This window comes from Betta splendens, chromosome 21, assembly GCF_900634795.4.
Source record: "Betta splendens chromosome 21, fBetSpl5.4, whole genome shotgun sequence".
Classification (NCBI taxonomy): Eukaryota; Metazoa; Chordata; class Actinopteri; order Anabantiformes; family Osphronemidae; genus Betta; species Betta splendens.
In genome coordinates, this window is record NC_040899.1 from 3,002,132 (window position 1) to 3,027,439 (window position 25,308).

The following is a 25,308-nucleotide window of genomic DNA, read 5'->3' on the forward strand; positions in this document are numbered from 1 at the left end:
TCACGTGTGTGTGGGTGTCCCTGCAGGACGGGCCATAGGTGGATATTTCAGGGTGGTATGTGACGAGGGGCCGTCTGTGAACGGGCGAGAGGCCAAACAGAGCAGCAGGTTATTTCCTGGGAGGGAAACGAGACACGTCCGTTGGCTTCTCCTCCTCTACACCTCCCGCATTATACTACATGATCTCTAGTCGCGTTCACTTTGATCTGAGTCTCAATTCCTCACCCGGACGATCAGCAGCTTGATTTTGGTCAGCTGTTCCACTTTGGTCCAGTAGCAGCATATTTTAGACATTAGGGCTAAAGCTGCAGTGTTGAGCCTGTTATTGTGGGACACGGAACCATATTTGTTGTTATTCTCCATGCAGACGTTGACTCAGAGCTGGTTGTTCAAGAACATATTTATCTAATGATTTCATTAGCGTTCTGACCATCACGTTCGTCTCACTTCCTCATATCTGCATGTACAGATTAGTGTCCAGACCCCAGAGCTGTACACAGAACAGCCCTGTGTCACCTCCTCCAGAGTGTGGCTCTTTGGCCCAGCGCCCTGCTGACCTGTTACTGTGCTTTAATGAACCTGTGCAGACCCGCGCACGTTAGCATCCAGTCCTGTAGTGGTGCAAATGCTTCAGTCAATACGTTTCCCAGAGTATTCAACACTGAGAGGTGCAGGGGTGAAATTCCATGTGCATGTGTTACCACTGGAGGCAAAGAGGAAAATCACATTTTCCACAAAGCCACGCTCGGACCATCAGTGGAGTCACCTTACTGTATGTTCCTCGCTCTGCTCTCACTCCCCTTCTGTTTGATCCCCCGCTACAACACTTCACAGGGAGTGTGTGTGTGTGTGTGCGTGTGTGTGTGTGTGTGTGTGTGTGTGTGTGTGTGTGTGTGTGTGTGTGTGTGTGTGTGTGTGTGTGTGTGTGTGTGTGTGTGTGTGTCTGTGTGTGTGTGTGTGTGTGTGTGTCTGTGTGTGTGTGTGTGTGTGTGTGTGTGTGTGTGTGTTGTGCCGAGTCAGCTCTCTCCAGATGGCATCTCTCCATGTGGTAGGAATGCAGCTCGGATGATGTCATCACCCCAAACCAAAGCTTCCATTCGATTGGTCGCTCCTGAATGAGTCAGATGGAGCTGTTGAACGGGTGAGAGAGGAAGACGAACACGGTTTACATGTGTGTGTACAGGCGAGCGCTTACAAATATTCAAGGTCTTCCTCACTTTCCTTAATAGGTGAAAGTATTTTGCTTGCATGGCCTTCAGCCAAACCTCTGTGTGTGTGTGTGTGTGTGTGTGTGTGTGTGTGTGTGTGTGTGTGTGTGTGTGTGTGTGTGTGTGTGTGTGTGTGTGTGTGTGTGTGTGAGCCACAGCCTTGGGGCTTTAATAGGAGGAAAAGCTCATTGTTATCACAGTGGAAACAGGAGTGTCTCATACAAAGTCAGATTTATTTAAACACAGATATACAGAGTTACACAATTGCTTTTCTTCTTCAAGCAAGCGTCTCTTTATGAGGAGAAGCTTCCCTATGGAGAAGACATCATCTGCTGCGACTGTGTGCAGAGTGTGGAGCCTGGCAAGCACTTACAACCATTACAAGCTGTGTGTGTGTGTGTGTGTGTGTGTGTGTGTGTGTGTGTGTGTGTGTGTGTGTGTGTGTGTGCGTGCGTGTGTGTGTGTGTGTGTGTGCGTGTGTGTGTGTGTGTGTGTGGCTGTGAGACACGGAGTGAGAGAGCAGTGTGTGGTTTGTGTTGGAAGAGTGATGGATGTGGTTTTCCTCTGCAGGGGAAACTGGAGCCGAGGCCATTACAGTGTGAGAGAGAGGGATTCAGATAGGAAGCGTGCTCGGCTCTGCCCGCGGTGTTACAGAAGATGTGTAGGAAGGATGTTAAAATAATGAGACAGGGATGAATTATTCACAGGCAGCGCCATGCTGCCGTCTGAGGTGAGGCTGTCCTGGTCCTGGTCAGGGATCGACTGTGTCATTTTAACCTGCACACAGCTTTGGCTACGTTGTACTTGAGTTTAAAGTGACTCTGCTCTTAAATGAGTAAACCTTGAAGGCACTAGTTGGTGTCTGAGCATCCTCTCTGTCAGGTGGCGGCTTAGAGAACAGCAGGATGCACCTCCTGATGCTTTGAACGCTGTAGCTCTTTGTTGTTTCGCTGTGAACTGATTCTTTATAACAACATGTGTGGAGTCTGTGAAGGCGTCAGTCTCATCGGTCAACCAGCTGACAACTAACCTGGTTGTTGTTAGTTGGACTTGTTCAGCAGAAACCTCCTCGGGTTATTTTCAGTTTGAACATAAGGCCTTAAGGCTTTTCCTGCAGTTTGTGTGGTTGCCTAGCAACAGATCTTGGTTGATCTGTTCTCGTCTCCATGGCTTGGCATCTTAAACCACCTTAAACTAGCTGTAAACGTCTACCTTTGCTACTACAGTATAGGTTTTATTTCATCACAGTGGAATTACTCCAATCATTCCTCAAACAACTTTCTTCCTCTTTTGTCAGTGTCTCGTCTCTGTGCTCACGTGCATGATGTCATCAATCCATGATCAATACTAAACACAAGAAGGCGACAGTATGACAGAGACACGAAAGATGAGGACGTCCAAACTGGCAGGAACGTCTGAAACTGAGCAGTTTTTAAGAAACAATCCAGCACTGGCACTGGTTTCTGGACAGAAACTGGTGTCTGCTGGTTTGGCCCACTGGGAAAACAGTGTCACTCGGCCCAGGGGCACTCAGACACACAGTCAAGTGTGGACAGGTGGACCCCCCACGCTGCAAATAGTGACGACTTGTTCTGGTCTCAAATGAACTGAGCTCAGTGATGTCAGCGATGCTCCAACAAAAAACAATACTTCAGTAACGGCAAAAAAGCTCCAAGACCATCAAGCGGATAAAATGGATTCCATTTCATCTTTAAGCGAGACTTTGTGTGAGTCATTTAAGTGAACTCAGTGCAGCTAAAGAGCTCGGCAGCGCCTCAGACACACATGCAGTAACAGATACAAACAGCTGACGCCATCCGAGCCTGACAGTAAACACATGTGGACGCCATCGGTCAGCGTTGGACAGGTGTCTCTGAGCCGCTGCTGCCATCGCGCACCGCCCAGTCCACCGCCTCCCGGCAACCGTTTGGTCTTAGCAGCTATTATTCCAAAACGCTAAACTGTGTCACAAGCCGAGAGCAGCGTGTTAAATATGACAGGACCCAGATCCGTCGCCGTGGTAACACATCAGGTCCAGCAGCTGTTGCTAGGGTGCAGACAGCCTCACCTGTTGGCACCTTAAGACGTGTGTGTGTAGGAATCTGTAGTATGACACACACACACACACACACACACACACACACACACACACACACACACACACACACACACACACACACACACACACACACAGCCGTTTGGTTTTGCATAAAGCTGTTTAAACTGTGTTTGTTCGATCGTTATTCAAAAGCAGCACAAACTGACGTGCTGACTCACACAGACGCATTAGTGCTGCGCGTTTGGCTGCCGTCACGCTGAACCTTCCTCCTCAGACAAATGAGCAGAACGTACAGTAAGTGGTGTCTGCTGCGATTAATCAGTCCTAATAACTGCACCGGACGTGTGCTGGCGTCTGAACACCATCAGTGTCACCTTCACCGTCTGATGAAGGGAGCGCATCTGTGGCGCTGTTACTGCACGTGAACAGAACATCAAACATGAAGCGCCCAGGTATCTGCCCCACTGCATTCTGGGTAGCTTCCAGTGACGCCAGCGGTCCTTCCCGTAGGGTTGGCTCATGGTTTGGCTCCTGTGCTCATGTGAACGGGGGGGGGTCAGCAGGACTGTGTGCAGACCTTTAACATCCACATGTGCGGCTGCATCGCGCTGTGTGTTTGAGCCACGTGTTTTACCTGTGCCTTTTCACGCCGCTTGTGTAGAGTTTGGATCAGGGCTGTTGCTGCATTATTTCTGGTGATGCTCGGTTTCCAGACCAACAGTTTGTGGAGGAGTTGCTGGTACAGTTCGTATCATGGCTGTGATATGACAGCGGTGCTGCTACTACCATGAACAGGTCCAACCACAGCAGAGGTCACATTCATACAAATAAGACAAAGAGAGTTCTCCGCCTCCATCGTGTGTAGTATTGGACCACATAAATAATTCACACAGTGCAGTTAGATTTAATTGTGTCATATGTAAATCTATTCTAGACAAACGCTTACATTAAAAAAAGACTAACTTCAGAGATGGAGCAAAGCATCCAGTTGGATTACACATCAAACTAATCGGCTCCACTTCATCTACGCATAAAGAAGCAAATGAGAGCAGTCTGCTCCCACCACACATAAAAACACAAACCTTCTCTGAAGGAATTCTTAAAACATCTGTGATGGATCACAGAGATGCTGTTGCCTCAGTCGCTGCAGTGCTGCTTTCAAATGTTCGTTCAGTTTTGATTTCATTATTTCATGTCATGTGCCTCAGTAGAACGTGTGCATCATTCAGCTGCAGGACAGTCTGTACCCACCTTTATCCTGAGTTGGAGTTTTATTATTGTTCTGCATTATCTGAGAGGAGCATCAGAAGGTCGGTAGAGGACTTCCAATAAGGCCGGGATGTAATAACCTTCAGAAAACACAATAACGCAGCAGAGATGGCATCACAGTCAGCCTTTAACCACTTTCTTAGATTGGCCAGTCTTGTGTTTTTAATCAAAGTAACATCAAATAAGGTTGTGGATATTTTCAAATTATTGAGTTTCCTGTGTAGATTTATTAGATGTGATTTTATAAAACCTGTGGCAGCCTTTTAATCGTTACCTCAGCTGACAGAAGCGTGTTATTTTCAGTATTTCAGTGTTTTAGGCAGGTTTAGCCATGGGGCAGCTGGCCCCTGAGCCCCCCTGTGGTTCTGCCCCTGTGCCAGACTCAGCATACGGCCCGTTTGCTGCAAAGACGTTAAAGGTGGTGAGACATTTGAAGGTTCAGCTTTCACGTCACCACCACTACTGACACGTGTGGAATAATCCACTGTTATTCGCTGGTTTGCATTGTGAACCAGACAGGCCCCGCCCCCTTTAGTGAGTCTGTGTGGCTCTCAGACTGTGACCTTGCCTGACTCCAGCAAGCTTTGGTCTTTGTGTTGACTGAAGCATCCTTAATTTGAATTCATTCCTGTCGACCTTGCTCACATGTAAATGAGGTCACGCAGAGAAAAGGCTTTTCATTCATTGTTATTAGAAGTTTATTCACTGAGTGTTTTATGCTAACGAGCTGCTGCAGAATGACAAGCGCAGCCAAAGGTTTCCCTCCACACTTCAGGATTAAAAAATTGCAAACAGACGATAGAGGATGAATTTTACTTTTTTTAAGTGTTTTCCAATTACATAAGTTCTGAGATCAGATATTTTAATACTGATAACGGCTGAAAGTAAAGCTGTGTTCAAGATAACTAAACAACAGGTTAGTTTCTACTGGCGCCTGATTTTCCCACAGTGTTGTTGGATTTAGCCTCTCACACCTCGTACTTTGGCTTCTGACTGTGAGCTGGAGGAGCTGCTGGATGATCAGCTGTGGCTCCGTACGGGACAAACGCTAGTGCTTGGATGGAAACAGCCTCTATTCATCATCTCTGCTTGTTCATATCACTGTATATGACCGTCATGACTGCGTTTGAGGACGCAGGTCCAGTCCTCACATCAGAGACAGTGTCTGCGGCTTCGTCCCCATCGCCTAAGAAGCAACGCAGCTCCTTGTGGTTTGATGCAACATTGGTGCGATGGTTTCTTTAATTGTGTTGTTATTGTTGCTTTGTTGTTGCCGCCTGCAGACAAAGTCGGAGCCGTTGTTGTTTTAGGTAAATTAAAATTAATTGATTAAGTCTCTTGCTACGTTTCATAAGCCGTTGCTGGAGCAACTGGGTCTGATAATTGGTGGTGGAATTAAATCTCTCAGTGGATGGAAGTCGGTTCACTCAGCGCACAGTCTCACACACTGAAGTCGTCTTTCACTGTCCTGATCGCTAGCAGATGTTTGTGTGGTTTCTGGATGATGTCAGGCTCACACACACACACACACACACACACACACACACACACACACACACACACACACACACACACACACACACACACACACACACACACACACACACACACACACGCAGGCTGAAGGTGAACTGCTGTGCTCATGCAGCGAGCGCTGTGTTTGGCTGTGACATCAGTGCTCCCGCTCCGTGTGCGAGGATGCGTGTGTCAAGTCAATTCAATGGCCCCGAGTTATTACGTCTCGTGTGTTTAGCAGCCATATGCTGCTGTAATCAGTGCTACTGTACAGACACGCATTGTATAATGTACGCGTGTGTGTGTGTGATGAAGGAAACACATGTTGGATCAAAGGTGTGTGTGAGAAAGAGATGGAGCGAACAGAGAGAGACGAGCCAGGACCAGAACAAAGACTGCATTTAGTCCTTAAATCTTCTGCTTTGATATTTTGACGGATGGCAGAGAGGCTGTGGTCAACATGTTCTTTCCGTTGGTCCCGTTTCCTCTGGTCACCCTCAGAAACGACGCGTCGTGCATCGTATTTTCATTTATGTTTGGATGCGACGGCTTCTGGCTTATAGTCAAGAGAATGAAGGAAATGACCAACAATGAACAGGACGAAGATCTGTGATGGTTGAAGAAGCTGCGTTTCTGGATGTTTTCAAAAGAAATGAAGGAATGACCAGAAACAGGTGTCTGTGCGTGCGTGTGTGTGTGCAGATGTGTGTGTGTGTGTGTGTGTGTGTGTGTGTGTGTGTGTGCAGATGTGTGTGTGTGTGTGTGTGTGTGTGTGTGTGTGTGTGCGTGCGTGCGTGCGTGTGCAGGTGTCTGTGCGTGCGTGTGTGTGTGCAGATGTGTGTGTGTGTGTGTGTGTGTGTGTGTGCGTGCGTGCGTGTGCAGGTGTCTGTGCGTGCGTGTGTGTGTGCAGATGTGTGTGTGTGTGTGTACTGACTGTTGAGAGCATTTGCATAGTCCTCTCTGTGGTTCAGGCCCTGCTTTCTGCTGGAAACTATTCAGTTCAGTTAAACATGTCAGACTAGTTGCTGGTTTATTTCCTGTCAGTGGACTGCATTTTGATTAATTTCTATTTATTTGTGTGTTTTGATAAGTCCTGTTTCCTCATATGCGGACGAACCCTGCTCTGATCTGTTGGTTGGTCTGTCACAGCAGGAGGTCCTTCCCAAATGGCTATAAAGTAGAAGCCTCAGCAGCGTCGTCCGCATCCATAAGCTGTCGGTGTCGGCGTCATTACAACAAACTGCTGTGTTTGTGTGATCGACAGCTTCCTGCGTGACCCACACACTCGCTCGCTTCCTGCGCCGCGTGTTTGACGCTTCTGGACGAGGAGCTGTGGATGTTGGCAGTCGATCTGCTTCTCTCTGCTCCGGCCTTCGTTTTCTGGAGCACAAACTGTTTTTCCGTTCAGTCATTTACATTTTGACACGTGGACAAATAGGACGGCATTCTTGCTATCGCTGTTTTCATCCTTGTCTTGATGTTAAACTGTGTCAGCAACCGTCAAGTCACCGTTTAATAACGCGCTGTTGTTGCAGATTGATTCGAAGGATACGTATTGATGGAGGCAGCGTTACATAAGCTGACATTCCCTTAATAAATAAGATCATTAATCCTTAATGGCATCAATAACTGTGTCCCACCGAGCAGCGGATCTGATTGGTCAGTGCTTCGTATTGATGGGAAAATCAATGTGTTTGAACGATCTGTGTTTGAGCATCACTCCCATCTCGGTGAAAAGCAGTATTAGTCATGTTTTTCCAGGTTTGAATCAGTCATAATGTAAACAAGTCATCCTTCCTGTTCAACTAAGTGGACATATTTAAATGAGAGACTTATTATAAGTATTAAATGTGGAGCCTTCTGCTTCAGTCTCTGATCCGTTATTCCATGAATATACGACACTGTAGAATGTTTTGGAAGGCACGGCCTCGGTCAGAGCTGGCGCCTTTCTTGCTGACTGAGAGTTTCTTACTGTGTGTGTGTGTGTGTGTGTGTGTGTGTGTGTGTGTGTGTGTGTCACATGCACATAGACACAGCGGGACCTGGACATTTGGCCTTGTTTTCTGCTAAGACCGGGAGAGAGGTGAGGGGGGCGAGCGAGCACCGATGTAAAAGGAGGCGAAATAGATTTTGTGCGAAGGCAAAGAGATGAGGAAAAGAACTGGAACGAGAGCAGAGGACTGAAATCCCAAGGACAGGAATAGTGTTGAAGATGAAGGGGTGAAAGACCCAACACACTAGAGACAGCTGGGTTTCTGTGTGTGTGTGTGGGGGGGGCTTCCTCCTTCAAAGGAATGCTGATCTGATAATAGGATTAATGCTAACAGCTGACTGACGCCTCTGTCCCTCTGACTCCCTCCAGGGTCATTCAGGACCGACGGCATCAAGGCCTCGGATGTTCTTCCGGTGTTAAAGGAGAAGGTCGCCTTCGTGTCCGGTGAGTTCCAGACAGAGACGAGCCCAAAGCCGCACACATTCATGTCCCAGACGCGTGTGGGAACAAATAGTGTGGAGCATGTTCCCCCAGGTCCAACCGTGGCCCATGCAAACCATGGGACATTCAAGTCACTGGAAGCCATTTATTAATAAGATTGTTTTAGGCCTGTGGTACAAGGTGAATCAGGCTGAGTCCAGTGTTTTTTAAAAGCAGTCATCTTCCAGCTAGCGTTTATTTTCAGAGCTTGTTCTTAGCCCAGACTCAGCCTCAGGCCTCTGAACCGCTCCCCGGCCGTGGCCGCGCATCTGTCAAAGCGCTCACGGTCCGCGGCCCGGCCCGGCCCGGTGGCCCGGCAGCGTCCAGAGCGCTCAGAACCGTCCTCCAGCACCGGTGGAACCTGCAGAAATGATCACGTCTCACACGTCCTCAGGAAACAGGCAGGAAAAATCATCACAGAGCTTCACACCCCACACATGACTTACGTGAACCTCTCCCTCCGGCGTCGCCTGGAGCCCAGACGAGCGAGAGAGGCTCCACGGGCCGTCGCACCCGGCCCAGTAACGTCTCAGCGGCCCGGTCCGTGTAGAGGAACCATAGAGAGAAAGTCTGTCAGTGAGACGAGTGCTCAGATCGGCCGCTCCCTCGTCCCAGCAGCACTCACACAAACAGTGCGGTTTGTGTTTCTTACATTAATCCAACCCAAACGTCTCCACACACGTGATTTATCACACAGAGGAGGGAGGGAGGGAGGGAGGCTGGGCCCGCCGGCGTTTACGGCCTGGTGTAGCTGTGAGGGAGTTGTGTTACAGATGCAGTGATATCAGAGCTATCGGAGCCGGTGCTGATGGAGCGATGTGGTCGTCTTCATGGGAGCTCCACTGATGCTGTGGTCCCGTCTGCGTCTTAATTGTGTCATCCCAGCTAAAATTACTGTGTGATGCCACAGCAGCCAGTACTAGTACTACTACTACTACTACTACAGTAGTACTGCTGTGATGCTGCTGCAGCACTAACTCTATTATGTGTGTGCATGTTCTCAGGTGGACGAGATAAACGAGGAGGACCAATACTAACGTTTCCTGCCAGGAGCAACCATGACCGAATAAAGCAGGAGGACCTGAGGAGGCTGGTGACCTACCTGTCCACCGTTCCCAGGTACCGCCTGCCCCGAGGAAAGGGGCCGCTGCTCTCGCCTCATTCACAGCTGCAGACGGAGCGGCGTTTGATTTGCATCAGCGTGAGAGCAGCCGTGTTTGTAGCCGACAGCAGGACGTCTGTCACACTTCATTAGGCTCCACTTTGACGGCCTCTCGTCGCAGCCGGGGGACGTTACGCCGGGGAGCTGGTCTCAGAGCAGCTGATCCTAATCCAAAATCAGCCGCAGACTTGTCCTTTAGTGAAAATGTCGTGCAAAGGGCGCGATTTACGCCACATCAGCGTTTAGTAACGGCGTTCGCTTTGAGTTAAGACATCAAAGCAGCTCAAAGCTTTGCTGAGATTTCCCTCAGATCATCGATAGCTGCGTCTGTGAGGCCTGAAGCTAATGTGTGTTATACTGAGAAAGGAGACTCTGCCCTATTGTAAGTAAGGCTAAACCCAACGTAGCACGTTAGCATAAACGTTAGCTCCGTCAACGTGACACGTGTTTCTGTGTTGCTCACATTGCTAATTGTAGACATCATATATGACTTCCATCCAAGGTCGCGCTGACAGGATGGATTGACAGTCATCGGCTAAAACCTTCGCAATAATTAGCAGGAAAACTAAAACGCGGACGCTACAGCTAACGCTGTCTCTGTTTCATGAATAAAAACCAGGCTTTTATCAGCTGACTGCACTCGTCCTGACACAAGGACAGGGGGATGCTCCGTCCTCCATGCTCCCCCTGCTCCTGCCCGTCAAGCTGCTGTTTCCATGGTGACGGGTGAAGCCTGTGCTTCCTGAGGCCCATTATAATGGATGTGCTGTTGTTGAATTTATATTAATAGAGGCTCTGTGAGTGTGGAGGGTAGTGTGTCTTCACTCCCTGACCAACAGCAGGTCCTGAGCAGCTTCAGGCCAACAGCAAATATCTGTTTAGGAAGATTTGATGAGATTCAAACTTTGCACCCTGACCCCTTCTCCAGCTGTGATCTTATTTATTGATGGCTGGGTTTCAGTGAGGACGTTTGCAAACGTGGCTTCACCGTCATCATCGACATGCGCGGGTCCAAGTGGGAGCTGATCAAACCCCTGCTGAAGACGCTGCAGGAGTTCTTCCCAGCTGAGATCTGCGTGGCGCTCATCATCAAACCCGACAACTTCTGGCAGAAGCAGAAAACCAACTTTGGCAGCGCAAAGTTCTCGTTTGAGGTGCGATTCACGATTTCTGCACGCCCCGTGTTTCATACAGATGGTATTTATGTGTGTTTATTTTCTGTGTTCATACCAGACCTGGGTGATGTCAGGAGAACATATGGTGCAAAGCAGCCTCCCGTGTTCCTGCTAAAAATGTGTTTTTGATATTTGTGTTGGACCAGACCAGCATGGTGTCGGTGGAAGGACTGGCCAAACTGGTGGATCCCTCGCAGCTCACGGACGACTTTGAAGGCTCTCTGGACTACAACCACGAGGAGTGGCTGGAGCTCAGGGTCTCTCTAGAGGAGTTCATGTCCAACGCGGTGCACCTGCTGTCCAGACTGGAGGACCTGCAGGTACTGAGTGCACGGCTGCATGTTTGATGGAGGAAGGAGCTGCGAGCCCTGAAGCGCTGGACTTGTGTTGCAGGAGCTGTTGTCCAAGAAGGAGTTTCCTGCAGACGTGGAGGGGTCCCGTCGGCTAATAGACGAGCACACGCAGCTGAAGAAAAAGGTCAGAGGGCCTCATGTACCATGTCACGGGAGGCGATGGAGGGGGTAGTTCCATAACGTCTGTGTCCTGAAGGTGCTGAAGGCCCCCGTGGAGGAGCTGGACCGCGAAGGCCAGCGGCTGCTGCAGTGCATCCGGTCCAGTGACGGCTTTTCAGGGAGGAACTGCATATCAGGCTCGGCCGACTTCCAGAGCCTCGTACCCAAGGTGAGTCACCCATCAGCAGAGCAGGGTCCGAGTGGGTGGTGGTCCCTGCTCCCTTTGATTCACCGGTGATTTCACAGAGTCACGTTCAACATTTGCCATATTTCATGACTATGACTAAATACACCAGCTCGTGATTTCTGGCCCTTTAGCTCGTCATCATCCTTCATTGGTGCTAATGAGCAGCCCTCGCTGTGTTTGCTCGTTAGCTGGAGGTCTGAGCCGGGCCAGTTGTGTAAGAACAGCAGGAGTTTGAAGATGACCAGCTGAACAGTGCGTTCCATTCAAATCGATACCAAGCAGGTCCGTTTCCCTCCTACGTGTGCTCTCTGACAGGTGGCCAGTCTGCTGGATAAGCTCCACTCCACCCGCCAGCATCTCCATCAGATGTGGCACGTCAGGAAGCTGAAGCTGGACCAGTGCTTCCAGCTCCGCCTCTTCGAACAGGACGCAGAGAAGGTGAGCGAGGCGTGAGGCGGATGCCACCAGCCACAAAACCACTGGATCAACTGTGTGATTGACACAGACGTGTGTACAGCTCCATGGGAACGGCCTCTGCTTCAGTCCACCTCCTGATGCGCAGCGGTGCAGGTGCCGTGCTCTTATTGTGACGCAGGAAGGCTGAACGCCGACCTGTGCACTGCAGCCTGCACCCGTGTGCAGACAGGAGGGCGTCACATAGAAGCCGCGGTAAATATTTACTGTGAAGTAAACAGAGAGGAAGGAAAAAAAGGTCCACATCGCTGCTGTCGTGCCGGGGAACAGCGGGGGCGAGCGCTCGGCCTCGCGCTGTGGGAAACACTCGACTCTGGCGACTGAGCCCAGGAACCGGCTCCAAGCTCGCTCCGCTTCCCGTAACCATGGCGACCACACAGCGCCGTGACCTCCTCGCGCCTCCATCTGTCTGCAAAGATGGATTCAGAGCGAGAAGCAAGTTTGTCCTGGCAGCTGAGATCCAGTCAGCTGAAGGAAGCAAAGCTAAGAGGGAGGACTCGCATTACTTTGGTTTATGGTTCACTTCTACTCACAAACGCTAGTGTACACACCAAGATTAGTCACAGCAGCTGCCTGAATGTGCCTCAGTCCTCACAACACGAGTGAAGCAGCTTAACAAGTTGTCCTCAAGAACAGAAATAGGGAAGTGTATACATTAGTTTAAGGAGGTGTGGCCTCGCACTAAAAGTCCACTCACCACCAGTCGCTGGTTGTCGAGGCAGATGGTTTCTATTTATCCCTGACAATGCGAGGCGTGTGACACAGTGTGTGTGTGTGTGTGTGTGTGTGTGTGTGTGTGTGTGTGTGTGTGTGTGTGTGTGTGTGTGTGTGCGTGCATGTGTATGCATTTGTGTGTGTGCGTGTTTCTATGTGTGCGTGTGTCTATGTGTATTTGTGTGTGCGTGTCTATGTGTGCGTGTGTGTGCGTGCGTGCGTGTCTATGTCTGCGTGTGTCTATGTGTGCGTGCGTGCCGTGCATGTGTCTATGTGTCTATGTGCGTGTGTGTCCATGTGTGTGCGTGCGTGTGTCTATGTGTGCGTGTGTGTGCGTGCGTGCGTGTCTATGTGTGCGTGTGTCTATGTGTGCGTGCGTGGCGTGCATGTGTCTATGTGTGTGTGTGCGTGTGTGCGTGCGTGCGTGCGTGCGTGCGTGCGTGTGCGTGCGTGTGCGTGCGTGTCTATGTGTGCGTGCGTGGCGTGCATGTGTCTATGTGTCTATGTGTGTATGTGTGCGTGCGTGTCTATGTGTGCGTGCGTGGCGTGCATGTGTCTATGTGTGTGCAGATGTTCGACTGGATCAGCCACAACAAGGAGGTGTTCCTGCAGAGCCACACGGAGATCGGCCGCGGGTACCAGCACGCCGTGGAGCTGCAGACTCAGCACAACCACTTCGCCATGAACTCCATGGTACGTAGCTCCACCGCCGCGTCTCGCTCCACCTGGACGCGGCGCGGCGCGCTAACGGCGGCGTGTCGTCCCCGCTGCAGAACGCCTACGTCAACATCAACAGGATCATGTCGGTGGCGGGTCGTCTCGCTGACGCCGGTCACTACGCCTCCGCGCAGATCAAGCAGATCTCCAGCCAGCTGGACCAGGACTGGAAGAGCTTTGCTGCGGCGCTGGACGAGCGCTCCACCATCCTCGCCATGTCGTCTGTGTTCCACCAGAAGGCCGAGCAGGTGGGAGCGTCCAGGCCTCCGCTAGCGCTAGGCCACATGAGGCCGCGGCCTCGGCTCATCCTGAGGCCGCGGCCTCATGTGGCCTCACAGCTGTTCACTGTCCCCACGTCCACAGCCTCTGCTGTGAACGGGGACCTTTCTAGTGTCTGATTATGTTTAACAGATCAAACCGCTCTGCTGCCGATCCTTGGAGGGTTGACATGGCAACAGATGGGACTTGTTTGATTCCTGCTGCGCCCTTGACATTAGCTACAAGTGTACATTTGACGGAGCGGCGGAGGAAGGAAGGAAGAATGGTGAAAAGAGAAGAAAAGAGAGCACCCAGGGCGGAATTAGCAAAGATTGAGGGAGACAGAAAAAAAGCTGAAAATATGTCCGGGCGAGAGATGAAACCAAGATGGGGAAGGAGAGACAAACAAAAGCAAATTGGCAAGACGGCAGAGGGAGAGTAGACGAGAAAGGAGGCGCGGAGTGAAGGCGGAATTAGCATTTTGATTCAGAACTGCTTGTCAGTAGTTTAATCACAGATTCCACAACACGCCAGACTCACATACTGCGTCTGTGCAGGAGATCAGGCTTAAGCTGCAGAATCACTTCATGAGGAGCTTTGGGTTCTGGCTGGAGGATGGATGCAGACAAACATACCTGCATCAGCTCATGCTTGTGTCTGTGTGTGTGTGTGTGTTTCCTAGTTCCTGTCAGAGGTCGAGGCCTGGTGTAAGGTCTGCAGTGAAGGGGGGCTCCCGTCTGAGATGCAGGAGCTGGAGATCGCCATCCATCGCCACCAGAGCCTGTACGAGCAGGTCACCCAGGCCTACACCGAGGTACGCGCCCTGTGAACGCAGCACCGTGCTCCTCACCTGCTCCTCAGCTGCTCCTCAGCTGCTCCTCTGCTGCTCCTCTGCTGCACTTTAGCTGCTCTTTACCTGCTCCTCGACTGCTCCTCGGCTGCTCCTCGGCTGCTCCTCAGCTGCTCCTCGGCTGATCCTCGCTGCTCCTTGGTTGCTCCTCAACTGCTCCTCCGCTGCTCCTCGGCTGCACTTTAGCTGCTCCTCAGCTGCTCCTCGGCTGCACTTTAGCTGCTCCTCAGCTCCTCCTCAGCTCCTTCTCAGCTGCTCCTCAGCTGCTCCTCAGCTCCTCCTCAGCTCCTTCTCAGCTGCTCCTCAGCTGCTCCTCAGCTGCTCCTCGGCTGCACTTTAGCTGCTCTTTACCTGCTCCTCGACTGCTCCTCGGCTGCTCCTCGGCTGCTCCTCGGCTGCTCCTCGGCTCCTCCTCAGCTGCTCCTCGGCTGATCCTCGCTGCTCCTCGACTGCTCCTCAGCTGCTCCTCAGCTACTCCTCGGCTGCACTTTAGCTGCTCCTCAGCTGCTCCTCGGCTGCACTTTAGCTGCTCCTCAGCTGCTCCTCAGCTGCTCCTCTGCTGCACTTTAGCTGCTCTTTACCTGCTTCTCGACTGCTCCTCGGCTGCTCCTTGGCTGCTCCTCAGCTCCTCCTCAGCTGCTCCTCAGCTGCTCCTCAGCTGCTCCTCGGCTGCACTTTAGCTGCTCCTCAGCTGCTCCTCAGCTCCTTCTCAGCTCCTTCTCAGCTGCTCCTCGGCTGATCCTCGGCTGCTCCGTGAGCGCGTGGCGCCGTCCCCCCATTGGCTGTGATGACAGGGTGGCGTCTGTCTGCACCACCACCACACAGATGTGCTGGCTGTAGTCGTGCGCTACTAAATTTATTTTGGGAATCGTTCCGCGTCTCTCTGCTGTTTTCCTGCACGCTGGCGTTTATCTTTAGATACTCTGCTGCAGTTTTGGCCGCGTTTGTGCTTATCTGCAAAGAAAGCAGTGCGTATATACAGACATAAAGCTCCGGGTTCAGATCCAGGCAGTTAAGCTTGGCAAGCGCTGCTGTTTCCTGTCCACGAGCTGCACAAGCGACAGCTCAGAGACTCAGCAAGGGTTTTTATGGCTTGACGAGGTGAAAGCATGTTGCAGTGCTGACAAGGCTCCTTTACAGCTTCCTGAAGCCTAAATAATTCAAAACAGTGATTTATTTTGGTGTAAACACATAAAGACAACATGGTGCATTTTGTGATTCATAACTACAAAGCAGGTGTATTGACCCTGTGTTTGACCCTCTGCCTGTCTGTGTAACCTGTTTCTGCCACGTCTCTGTATTTCCAGGTGAGTCAGGACGGTAAAGCCCTGCTGGACGTCCTCCAGAGGCCTCTGAGTCCCGGCAACTCTGACTCGCTGACGGCCACTGCCAATTACTCCAAAGCGGTGAGTGCCTCCCTTGAACTTCATGGAGGGAAACGCTTCTTGTGAAAATGTGTTGCTAACATTTGTGTGTCTCCAGGTTCACTGCATCCTGGACGTGGTGCACGAGGTTCTGCACCACCAGCGGCGCCTGGAGAACATCTGGCAGCATCGAAAGGTCCGACTGCACCAAAGGCTGCAGCTGTGTGTGTTCCAGCAGGATGTCCAGCAGGTACGGGCCATTGTGGAAACGTGACAGTCCACAACAAGGAAACGCAATAGGACCTTCTCTGAAAAGTCTTGTAGTATTGAATTTACTGAAACACACAAAAGATCAGAACATTTTCCAAACCACAGTGTAGCATGTAATCTTGCATGTAAGCATGCAATCAAGAGAAGCAGGGATGCGTGTGTGCATGAGTGCGTGCGTGCGAGCGCGCCTGTGTGTGTGTGTGTGTGCGTCCATGCGTGTGCGCGTGTGTGCGCTTGTGTGCGTGTGTTTCTGGTGTGTGTGTGTGTGTGTGCTTGTGTTTCTACTCACCTCTGTAGCCTCTTCCCTGCTGAACTGTGTGTAACGCTAAAATCCGCTCCACTGTGAGCGCTGCTCGTATTTCGCGGAGCAGCAGACTCTGGGTTTGGAAAGGTGTCAGCCTGGATTCCTGGAGGTTTTAGAGATATTCAGGAGCTCAGAATGTAATATCGCAGCTATATTTTATGAAGGGTATTATAGGAGCGAGGCCTCAGTATTAGTTGACTGAGTGTGTGTCTGACAGTGATGCAGTAGGAACAAGCTACAAGCAAAATACCAGAGCTCTCACTTAAAGTCCACATGTGTGTCAGGGAAATAAAAGCATCTGGTTCTGGCCCGAGGCTGTTAAACGCTGCTGAGGTTCCGGTTTAAGCTCCAGGGAAGCAACAGGACGATGACAATGTTTACCACCTGCAGAATGAAAGACAAACCGGGTCATCGCGGAGCCTCTTCTCTCAGTCTCCGCCGCTGCCATTACCTCATTCACTTAAGTGTTACTCTGCATGCACTGAGGTCATGTCGGGTGCTTCTGGAGACACAGACAGGGCGATGATGACTGAAGTCATTGTGCGCATGAATTAATGGCGCTGAGGAGAGAGAGCGAGGACGTCAGGCAGACTACGACAGCAGAGATGAATGCTGGGAGCATGGCGTTCGGGCGCCGTGCAAACAGTTATATGTGGCCCTGGGGAGAGAGAGAGAGAGAGAGAGAGAGAGAGTGTTTGGGAGAGGTGAAGAGACAAAGAGGGACGAGAGCAGCGAGTGAAGAAGAGATCATATCGGTGGGTTATAAATTTCTCGTGAACAGCCGTGCCAACTGCGTTCGTCGCGGCTCGGCGTCTACGAGGCCCCAGAGGGAAACACGGCGGCTTCACCGTGGGCGAGCGACGCACTGACAGCGAGACGAGGAGCAAACGGGAGGCTGCGCTTTCACCAACAGCCTATAAATCAGCAGAAGGGCCGATTGCAGCGTGTTGCTGCAGATCGGATGTGGCCCCAGAGAGGAAGCTGCGGCGGTGCAGGTCTGGAGGCTGAAAGGGAGCATCAGCTGCAGCTCCGCGGCCGTGGCCTCGCGCCGACCTCCGCTGCGCTGCAGCTGCAGCTGCGCTGATGTCACCAGCTACGGACGCGTCGTCCTTAGTCACGAGTTCAGCGGGTGCACCTCACCACGTGACGGTGGCGCTGTCTCCCCCGCAGGTGATGGACTGGATCGAGAACCACGGCGAGGCGTTCCTCAGCAAGCACACGGGCGTGGGGAAGTCCCTGCACAGAGCGCGGGCGCTGCAGAAGAGGCACGACGACTTCGAGGACGTGGCTCAGGTGAGACGGCTCCGCACGCGGCTTCTCGCGGCGGCCTCGGCTCAGGTTTATGGCGCCATGGCGACGCACCGGACACGTTAGGTTACAGATAGAGACACGTTCGTGCCGAAATCAATCAGTCCTTCGCTGCCGCTTAGTGGCACTTTAGCAACGTGATAATCAATAAGACTGAGTCCTGAGCCAATAAACTATGACTTTGCTTAATATGTGTGTGTTCACACTCTGGGTCAGGATTAACCTGCAGTCCTGGCAGCACTGAGGGGAACAGGCATCACATGCAGCAGCAGCAGAAGGGCTTCCACTCAAACAGCAGCTAAAGCGCAAAGTTTGGGTTTTCTGCCGTCATGTTTTGGGTTCATGCTTTTTCAGGGATTGAAGTTTCATTCATGCGGTTTCTAGGTTCACATTCACATTGGTGACTAATTCTCTTACAACGTGTGCTAAATAATCAGGTGTGGGCGCTTATATCGAAGTGACAGGAAGGATTCTGCCGTAATCCTCTCCCTGAACAGAACCAGTCATGCGGCAAAAAGTAATAATCTCTTGTAAATGATAATCTTTCTCTTCTAACTAATCCCTTTAACGTACTGTCTCCCCTCCAATATCCATGGCTGTAAGCTTCACCCAAATACTGACTAATATTCTTGAATAATTGGGATCATAACGTAATGTTCTCCCTCTGGTCCCACACCTGCAACCTCTAGTCACCATAAAATATCTCAGAGGTAATATATTTCCTGAAATGAAATTTTCCAGTGGTAATCTCTCATACTTACCAGGATATACCGACACTAATCCATTCTGTCCCCTGATGAATCCTGAGAGCTTTAACACAGGATTGCGTCTCTCCTGGAGGGAAGAGCGAGAAGTACTGTCGACTAACGGACCCTGTGACACTGTGATACTAATGACGCTCCCGTTTCAGAACACCTACACCAACGCCGATAAGCTGCTGGAAGCGGCCGAGCAGCTGGCTCAGACCGGCGAGTGCGACCCCGAAGAAATCTACAAGGCAGCCAGACACCTGGAGGTCCGGATCCAGGACTTTGTCCGGCGGGTGGAACACAGGAAGCTGCTGCTGGACATGTCTGTCTCCTTCCACACACACACCAAGGAGGTGAGGAACCGAGTTCTTGGAGGGTCCACTGCAGCCATGCAGGTGCTGTGTAACCGTCTGTGTGTCCAGCTGTGGTCGTGGATGGAGGAGCTGCAGAAGCAGCTGCTGGACGACGTGAGCTGCGACTCGGTGGATTCGGTGCAGACGCTGATCCAGCAGTTCCAGCAGCAGCAGACGGCCACGCTGGAGGCCACGCTCAACGTGATCAAAGAGGGCGAGGAACTGATGCAGCAGCTCAGGTGCCCGTTCTCATTCAGCCTCTGCAGGACGCCGTCCTCGCAGGCGTCGTCGCTGATGTGATGTCTCCCTCTGGCTCCGCTTTCACAGAGATGCAGCCATGTCCACCAACAAGAGCCCACACTGCAGTTCCATCGCACACATCCAGGGGGTGCTGCAGCAGCTGGACGAGGCCCAGGGTCAGATGGAGGAGCTGTTCCACGAGCGCAAAATCAAGCTGGACATCTTCCTGCAGCTGCGCATCTTCGAGCAGTACACGATAGAGGTGAACGCAGTCCCTGCACCCACTGGTCCCGCTCCTTGCGCCGCTTACAGCCGGGAACGTCCTCCTCTGCAGGTCACCGCCGAGCTGGACGCCTGGAACGAGGACCTGTCGCGGCAGCTGAGCGACGCGGGCCGGTCCGGCGGCGGCGGGTCCGGGTCCGGCGGCGGCGCCGCCTCCGGCGCCACAGAGGACATCGGTTTGGCCGAGCAGCGGCTGAAGCGGCACGCCGAGAGGAAGGCGGCCATGAACAACATGACGTACGAGGTCATGCAGCAAGGCCAAGACCTGCACCAGTACATCATGGAGGTGCAGGCGTCAGGTACAACATCTGGGCTCATCTGCAGCCTCCAAACAAAAGCACCAGCTGAAGGAAAGAGAGAATTAGGTTAAAAACGATCCCGACGCAATCCTCTTACTGTGCACAGAATGTTTGGGTATGTGCAGAGGTCAGAGTCCCATTCACGACGCCCCCTGCCGAGATAAATCTCTGTCAACCCCCACAGACACAGTCACACACTCTCTCCTGCTGCTGCAGTCACTGGTGATTTAGGACATTAATACTCCTATTAACTGCAGCAAGTAATCAGACACTGCAGAGATCCTCCCTGCAGTCTGTCTGTGCAGCAGCTTTGCCATTTCGTATGTCCGTCTGCATAGAGACGCTCGTGTGTTTGTGTGTCAGGGATTGAGCTGACGGGCGAGAAGGACATGGACCTGGCCTCGCAGGTCCAGGAGCTGCTGGAGTTCCTCCACGAGAAGCAGCAGGAGGTGGATCTCAGCGCTCAGCACACGCACACCAGGCTGGAGCAGAGTCTGCAGCTGCGCCACCTACAGGCTGAGGTCAAGCAGGTAAACGCACGCATCGCCCGGTCGCCGTCGTCAAAGCGCTGACGCAGCGGAGCGTCTGCTCGTCTGAGGCCTGAGAGGAGGTCGGCCACTGTCCAGCTGACAGCACTCATCTGCAAATGAGCCAGAGAAATGAATCCAGAAAATGTGGAGGTTTAAAGGAACAAAACTCATCCATGTTGGAGATGTGACAGGAACAGCATCCAGATCCTCCACTTCTAGAAAGAGAAGTTTATTTTGAAGAAACTGCTGCAGACATGAATGTGAACACGCTGTGTGGAGACAGGAAGCACTGCAGATGCAGATGGATACAGCTGAATAATTGATGGGGTTCAGGGCAACAAACACCAACACACACCTACTTTGTACCACTACACCCTCTCATTACTATTCCAATCTATCATAAAGAGCTAGACAGGAAACACTTCCAGCGTGTTCAGAGTAGCACATGATGCAGAAGACCGGTGATGAACTGCACTACATCCAATTCATCCCATTCAAGCATCTCGCTACTGATATGCCACCACACCTATACCTCCATACATCATTAACTGGTGTTGGATCAAAGAGGCGAGCGTCTCAGCAGATGTTCCTACACAGCTGTTTATTCCAGCTTCTGCCTGAGGATCCAGGTTCTGATCCGTCCAGGTGAAGTTGCTGGGCCCCGGTTCGATCCCAACGTCAGAGCTCTGTCTCTGCAGAGACGCGCACCGATGGGCCCTTGAGCCACACATAACGCCTGCCTGCTCCTCTGTTCAGGTGTTGGGCTGGATTCGCAACGGTGAGTCCATGTTGAACGCCAGCATGGTGAACGCCAGCTCCCTGTCGGAGGCCGAGCAGCTGCAGAGGGAGCACGAGCAGTTCCAGATGGCCATCGAGGTAGGAGCAAAGGCTGCTGCTGCTCAGAGCGGGCTTAGTGTGTCTGAAGACTCTTACTCCTCCTTATAGTAACCTCATCCTGCTGACCTACAATTGAGGATTTACCACTAGTAGTAAAGGGACGGACTAAAATGCCCTATGGCAAAAAAAGCTCCATAAATAACCATTGTGCTGAAGAATGGAGTTTAAAGCCTCATTGAACTAACGGAGTCGTTTCCTGCTCCTCCTCGTCTCCCTCCAGTCTCTTTTCCACGCGAACTCGCTTCAGAAGACGCATCAAAGCGCTCTGCAGGTCCAGCAAAAGGCCGAGGTGAGTGCTGGCGCTCCTTCCTCTAGATTCTGTTCATTCGTTCCCATTCAGCTCACTCTGCATCCTCTCCACCCTCCAGATGATGCTGCAGGCGGGTCACTACGACCCGGAGGCCATTCGTGGCTGCGCCGAGAAGGTGGCCGTTCACTGGCAGCAGCTGATGCTGAAGATGGAGGACCGGCTGAAGCTCGTCAACGCGTCCGTGGCCTTTTACAAGACGTCTGAGCAGGTACGGAGCCCGGCTGCGCCGCCGGAGCGGCCGCGGCCCCGCGTGGCTGACGCTCAGCATCTGTCCAGGTGTGCAGCGTGCTGGAGAGCCTGGAGCAGGAGTACCGGCGCGACGAGGACTGGTGCGGCAGCCACGACAAGCTGGGCCCCGTGGCCGACTGCGACCACCTCCTGCCGCTGATCAGCAAACACCTGGAGCAGAAGGAGGCCTTCCTCAAGGTGAGCCGTCCTCACCGGGCCCATGGACCCCCGCAGCCCAGTCACGCTCAGCCCTGTCCTGCTGCTTTCAGGCCTGCACCCTGGCTCGGAGGAACGCCGAGGTCTTCCTGAAGTACATCCACAGGAACAACGTGAGCATGCCTGGAGCGGCCAGTCACGCCAGGGGCCCGGAGCAGCAGGTCAAAGGTCAGGACGCTGGCGCCGGCCTCCGGGAGCCACCGCGGCGTGAGCAGCGTGTTTACTGTGTTTGTGTCTGCAGCCATTCTGAACGAGCTGCTGCAGCGGGAGAACAGAGTCCTTCACTTCTGGACGCTGAAGAAGCGGCGGCTCGACCAGTGTCAGCAGTACGTGGTGTTTGAACGCAGCGCCAAGCAGGTCAGTGTGGGTTCGATTCAGGGGTACGGGGAGCGAGCCGACACGGGCCAACGCAGCGCGTGTGTGTGTGTGTCTGTCTGTGTACGTGTCTGCGTGTCTGTGTGCGTGCGTGTCTGTGTGCGTGCGTGCGTGCGTGTCTGCGTGTGTGCGTGTCTGCGTGCCTGTGTGCGTGCGTGTCTGCGTGCATGCGTGTCTGTGCGTGTCTGCGCATGTGCATGTCTGCGTGCGTGCGTGTCTGCGTGCGTGCGTGTCTGCGCGTGTGCGTGTCTGTGTGCGTGCGTGTCTGCGTGCATGCGTGTCTGCGCGTGTCTGCGCATGTGCGTGTCTGCGTGCGTGCGTGTCTGCGTGCGTGCGTGTCTGCGTGCGTGCGTGTCTGCGTGCGTGCGTGTCTGCGTGCGTGCGTGTCTGCGCGTGTCTGCGTGCGTGCGTGTCTGCGCGCGTGCGTGTCTGCGCGTGTGCATGTCTGCGTGCGTGTCTGCGTGCGTGCGTGTCTGCGTGCGTGCGTGTCTGCGCAGGCGCTGGACTGGATCCAGGACACGGGGGAGGTGTACCTGGCCACCCACGCGTCGCCCGGCGGGAGCAGCGAGGAGACGCAGCAGCTGCTCAGCGACTGCCAGCACTTCAGGCTCTCGGCCAAGGTACGGAGCGACGGCGCCGTGTAGAACGGCTGCGCGCTCGCGCAGGCGCCCGTGTAACCTGCGGAACCCCCACAGCAAACCAAGGAGAAGGTGAAGCTGCTGATCCAGCTGGCGGACAACCTGGTGGAGAAGGGTCACGCCCACGTGTCGGAGCTGAAGCGCTGGGTGAGCACGGTGGACCGGCGCTACCGCGACTTCTCCCTGCGCGTGGCCAAGTACCAGGAGGCCCTGGAGAGGAGCCTGGGCGTCAGCTCCGAGGTGACGCTCCTGACACGCCATCTACAGCTGCTCTGGCTGTGGATTCAAACACTCGATGCCGGTCTGTGCAGGACAACAAGGACCTGGAGCTGGACATCATGCCCGCCAGCCTGACGGACGACCCCGAGGTCAAGCTGCGAGACCCCAACCACGAGGTCAACGAGGAAAAGAGGAAGTCGGCCAGGAAGAAGGAGTGAGTGGCGGCGGAGCTGGAGGAAGCATGGGTCTGAACCCGAACCCGGCAGCGTGTGACCGGGTCCGTGTGTGTGTGTGTGTGTGTGTGTGTGTGTGTGTGTGTGTGTGTGTGTGTGTGTGTGTGTGTGTGTGTGTGTGTGTCCTCCACAGGTTCATCATGGCAGAGCTGCTGCAGACGGAGAAAACCTACGTCAGGGATCTTCACGAGTGTCTGGAAGTAAGAGCTCCACCGGAGGCCCTGACCTGTCTGTCTGTCTCTCACCTGTCTGTGTCTCACCTGTCTGTCTGTCTGTCTGTCTGTCTGTCTGTGTCTCACCTGTCTGTCTGTCTGTCTGTCTGTCTGTCTGTCTGTGTGTCTGTCTCTCACCTGTCTGTCTGTGTGTCTGTGTGTCTGTGTGTCTGTCTGTCTGTCTGTCTGTCTGTCTCTCACCTGTCTGTCTGTCTCTCACCTGTCTGTCAGATCTACCTGTGGGAGATGACCAACGGCGTGGAGGAGGTCCCACCCGGCATCGCCAACAAGGAGCACATCGTTTTTGGCAACATGCAGGACATCTATGACTTCCACAACAAGTGAGGCCTGGTCCCGTTTAGTTTTAGCTCAGTGAGAGCAGCACCGGCTCATTCGTCAATAAGCTCTCAGCTTTTCTTCAGTGGAGATTCTAACAGAGTCAGAGGGAGGTCCCTGAGGGAAACTCCCAGCCTCTCGTCTGATCTTGTATCTACAGAGGAGCTGAGGAGCTCATGAAGCGCAGCTCTGCATCCGAAATCTGGGTTGAAACCCGCTCTCCTTGAATCCGTTGAACCTAAAGCATGCGCCAGTTTAGAGCAGACTGTCTGAGGCTCTCTGTGTGTTTCCAGCATTTTCCTGAAGGAGCTGGTGAACTACGAGCAGCTCCCGGAGGACGTCGGCCACTGCTTCGTCACCTGGGTGAGCGCTCATCTGTGACACGAGGCGCCGCGTGAAGTGAGGCTGTGAAATGACCCTCTGTGTCTTTCAGGCTGATAAGTTCCACATTTATGTGGATTACTGTAAGAACAAACCAGACTCCAGCCAGCTCATACTGGAGCACGCCGGCACCTTCTTTGACGTGAGTCCAGCCTCATGTTGGGCCGCTGCAGCCGTCTTTCTACGCTGCTCGTGGGTGTAGTTCCCCCGTTTCAGCAGCGGGTGGCGACGTCTGATCACTTTATGACCGTGTGTGTGAGCAGGACATCCAGCAGCGCCGCGGACTCGCCAACTCCATCTCCTCCTACCTCATCAAACCGGTCCAGAGGATCACCAAGTACCAACTACTGCTGAAGGTGAAGACCTCGCACTCACATGCACTCGCTCTGCGTTCTGCGTTTGACGTTCTGCTCTGCTCCGCTCCTGCAGGAGCTGCTCTCCTGCTGCGAGGAAGGCAAAGGGGAGATCAAGGACGGGTTGGAGGTGATGCTGAGTGTTCCTAAGAGAGCGAACGACGCCATGCATCTGGCCATGCTAGAGGGTAACGCACGGGTCACACTGGACCCTCTGGTTAGATGCCATTCTGCTTCCAGCAGGTCTTCACTGCTTTGTGTCCGTCTCTACATCAGGCTTTGAGGAAAACCTGGAGGTGCAGGGCGAGCTCATCCTGCAGGACAGTTTCCAGGTGTGGGACCCCCGCTCGCTGATCAGGAAGGGCCGGGACCGCCACCTGTTCCTCTTCGAGTTCTCCCTGGTTTTCAGCAAGGAGATCAAGGACTCCGCGGGCCGAACCAAGTACCAGTACAAGACCCGGCTGCTGGTGAGTGCGCGTGCTCTCGGCTGATTCCAGCGGCATCTCTGACCTGTACTGACGTGGTGCATCCTGCAGACATCGGAGCTGGGCGTGACCGAGCACATTGAGGGCGACCCCTGTAAATTTGCTCTGTGGGCTGGAAGGACCCCGTCCTCTGACAACAAAACCGTGCTGAAG

The 25,308-nt window shown here is 53.0% G+C and overlaps 1 protein-coding gene across 2 annotated transcripts in view; it reads left to right on the forward strand.

The window, feature by feature from the left end:
* Window positions 1-25,308, forward strand: part of kalrna (kalirin RhoGEF kinase a) — a 63,186-nt gene that overhangs the window by 9,720 nt on the left and 28,158 nt on the right. For both annotated transcript variants that reach the window (XM_029135788.3, XM_029135790.3), the window contains exons 2-36: window positions 8,414-8,488; window positions 9,529-9,643; window positions 10,648-10,840; window positions 11,008-11,181; window positions 11,255-11,338; window positions 11,411-11,542; window positions 11,876-11,998; window positions 13,319-13,441; window positions 13,522-13,713; window positions 14,406-14,537; window positions 15,881-15,979; window positions 16,056-16,187; window positions 17,682-17,804; window positions 18,730-18,921; window positions 18,991-19,160; window positions 19,249-19,423; window positions 19,496-19,742; window positions 20,106-20,272; window positions 21,029-21,148; window positions 21,390-21,458; window positions 21,538-21,687; window positions 21,756-21,905; window positions 21,977-22,091; window positions 22,165-22,280; window positions 22,796-22,918; window positions 22,994-23,176; window positions 23,248-23,369; window positions 23,522-23,588; window positions 23,832-23,941; window positions 24,230-24,299; window positions 24,370-24,459; window positions 24,581-24,673; window positions 24,747-24,858; window positions 24,947-25,137; window positions 25,207-25,308. In XM_029135788.3, coding sequence (XP_028991621.1) covers window positions 8,414-8,488; window positions 9,529-9,643; window positions 10,648-10,840; window positions 11,008-11,181; window positions 11,255-11,338; window positions 11,411-11,542; window positions 11,876-11,998; window positions 13,319-13,441; window positions 13,522-13,713; window positions 14,406-14,537; window positions 15,881-15,979; window positions 16,056-16,187; window positions 17,682-17,804; window positions 18,730-18,921; window positions 18,991-19,160; window positions 19,249-19,423; window positions 19,496-19,742; window positions 20,106-20,272; window positions 21,029-21,148; window positions 21,390-21,458; window positions 21,538-21,687; window positions 21,756-21,905; window positions 21,977-22,091; window positions 22,165-22,280; window positions 22,796-22,918; window positions 22,994-23,176; window positions 23,248-23,369; window positions 23,522-23,588; window positions 23,832-23,941; window positions 24,230-24,299; window positions 24,370-24,459; window positions 24,581-24,673; window positions 24,747-24,858; window positions 24,947-25,137; window positions 25,207-25,308 — 4,631 coding nt within the window. The remainder of the gene's footprint in view (window positions 1-8,413; window positions 8,489-9,528; window positions 9,644-10,647; window positions 10,841-11,007; window positions 11,182-11,254; window positions 11,339-11,410; window positions 11,543-11,875; window positions 11,999-13,318; window positions 13,442-13,521; window positions 13,714-14,405; window positions 14,538-15,880; window positions 15,980-16,055; window positions 16,188-17,681; window positions 17,805-18,729; window positions 18,922-18,990; window positions 19,161-19,248; window positions 19,424-19,495; window positions 19,743-20,105; window positions 20,273-21,028; window positions 21,149-21,389; window positions 21,459-21,537; window positions 21,688-21,755; window positions 21,906-21,976; window positions 22,092-22,164; window positions 22,281-22,795; window positions 22,919-22,993; window positions 23,177-23,247; window positions 23,370-23,521; window positions 23,589-23,831; window positions 23,942-24,229; window positions 24,300-24,369; window positions 24,460-24,580; window positions 24,674-24,746; window positions 24,859-24,946; window positions 25,138-25,206) is intronic.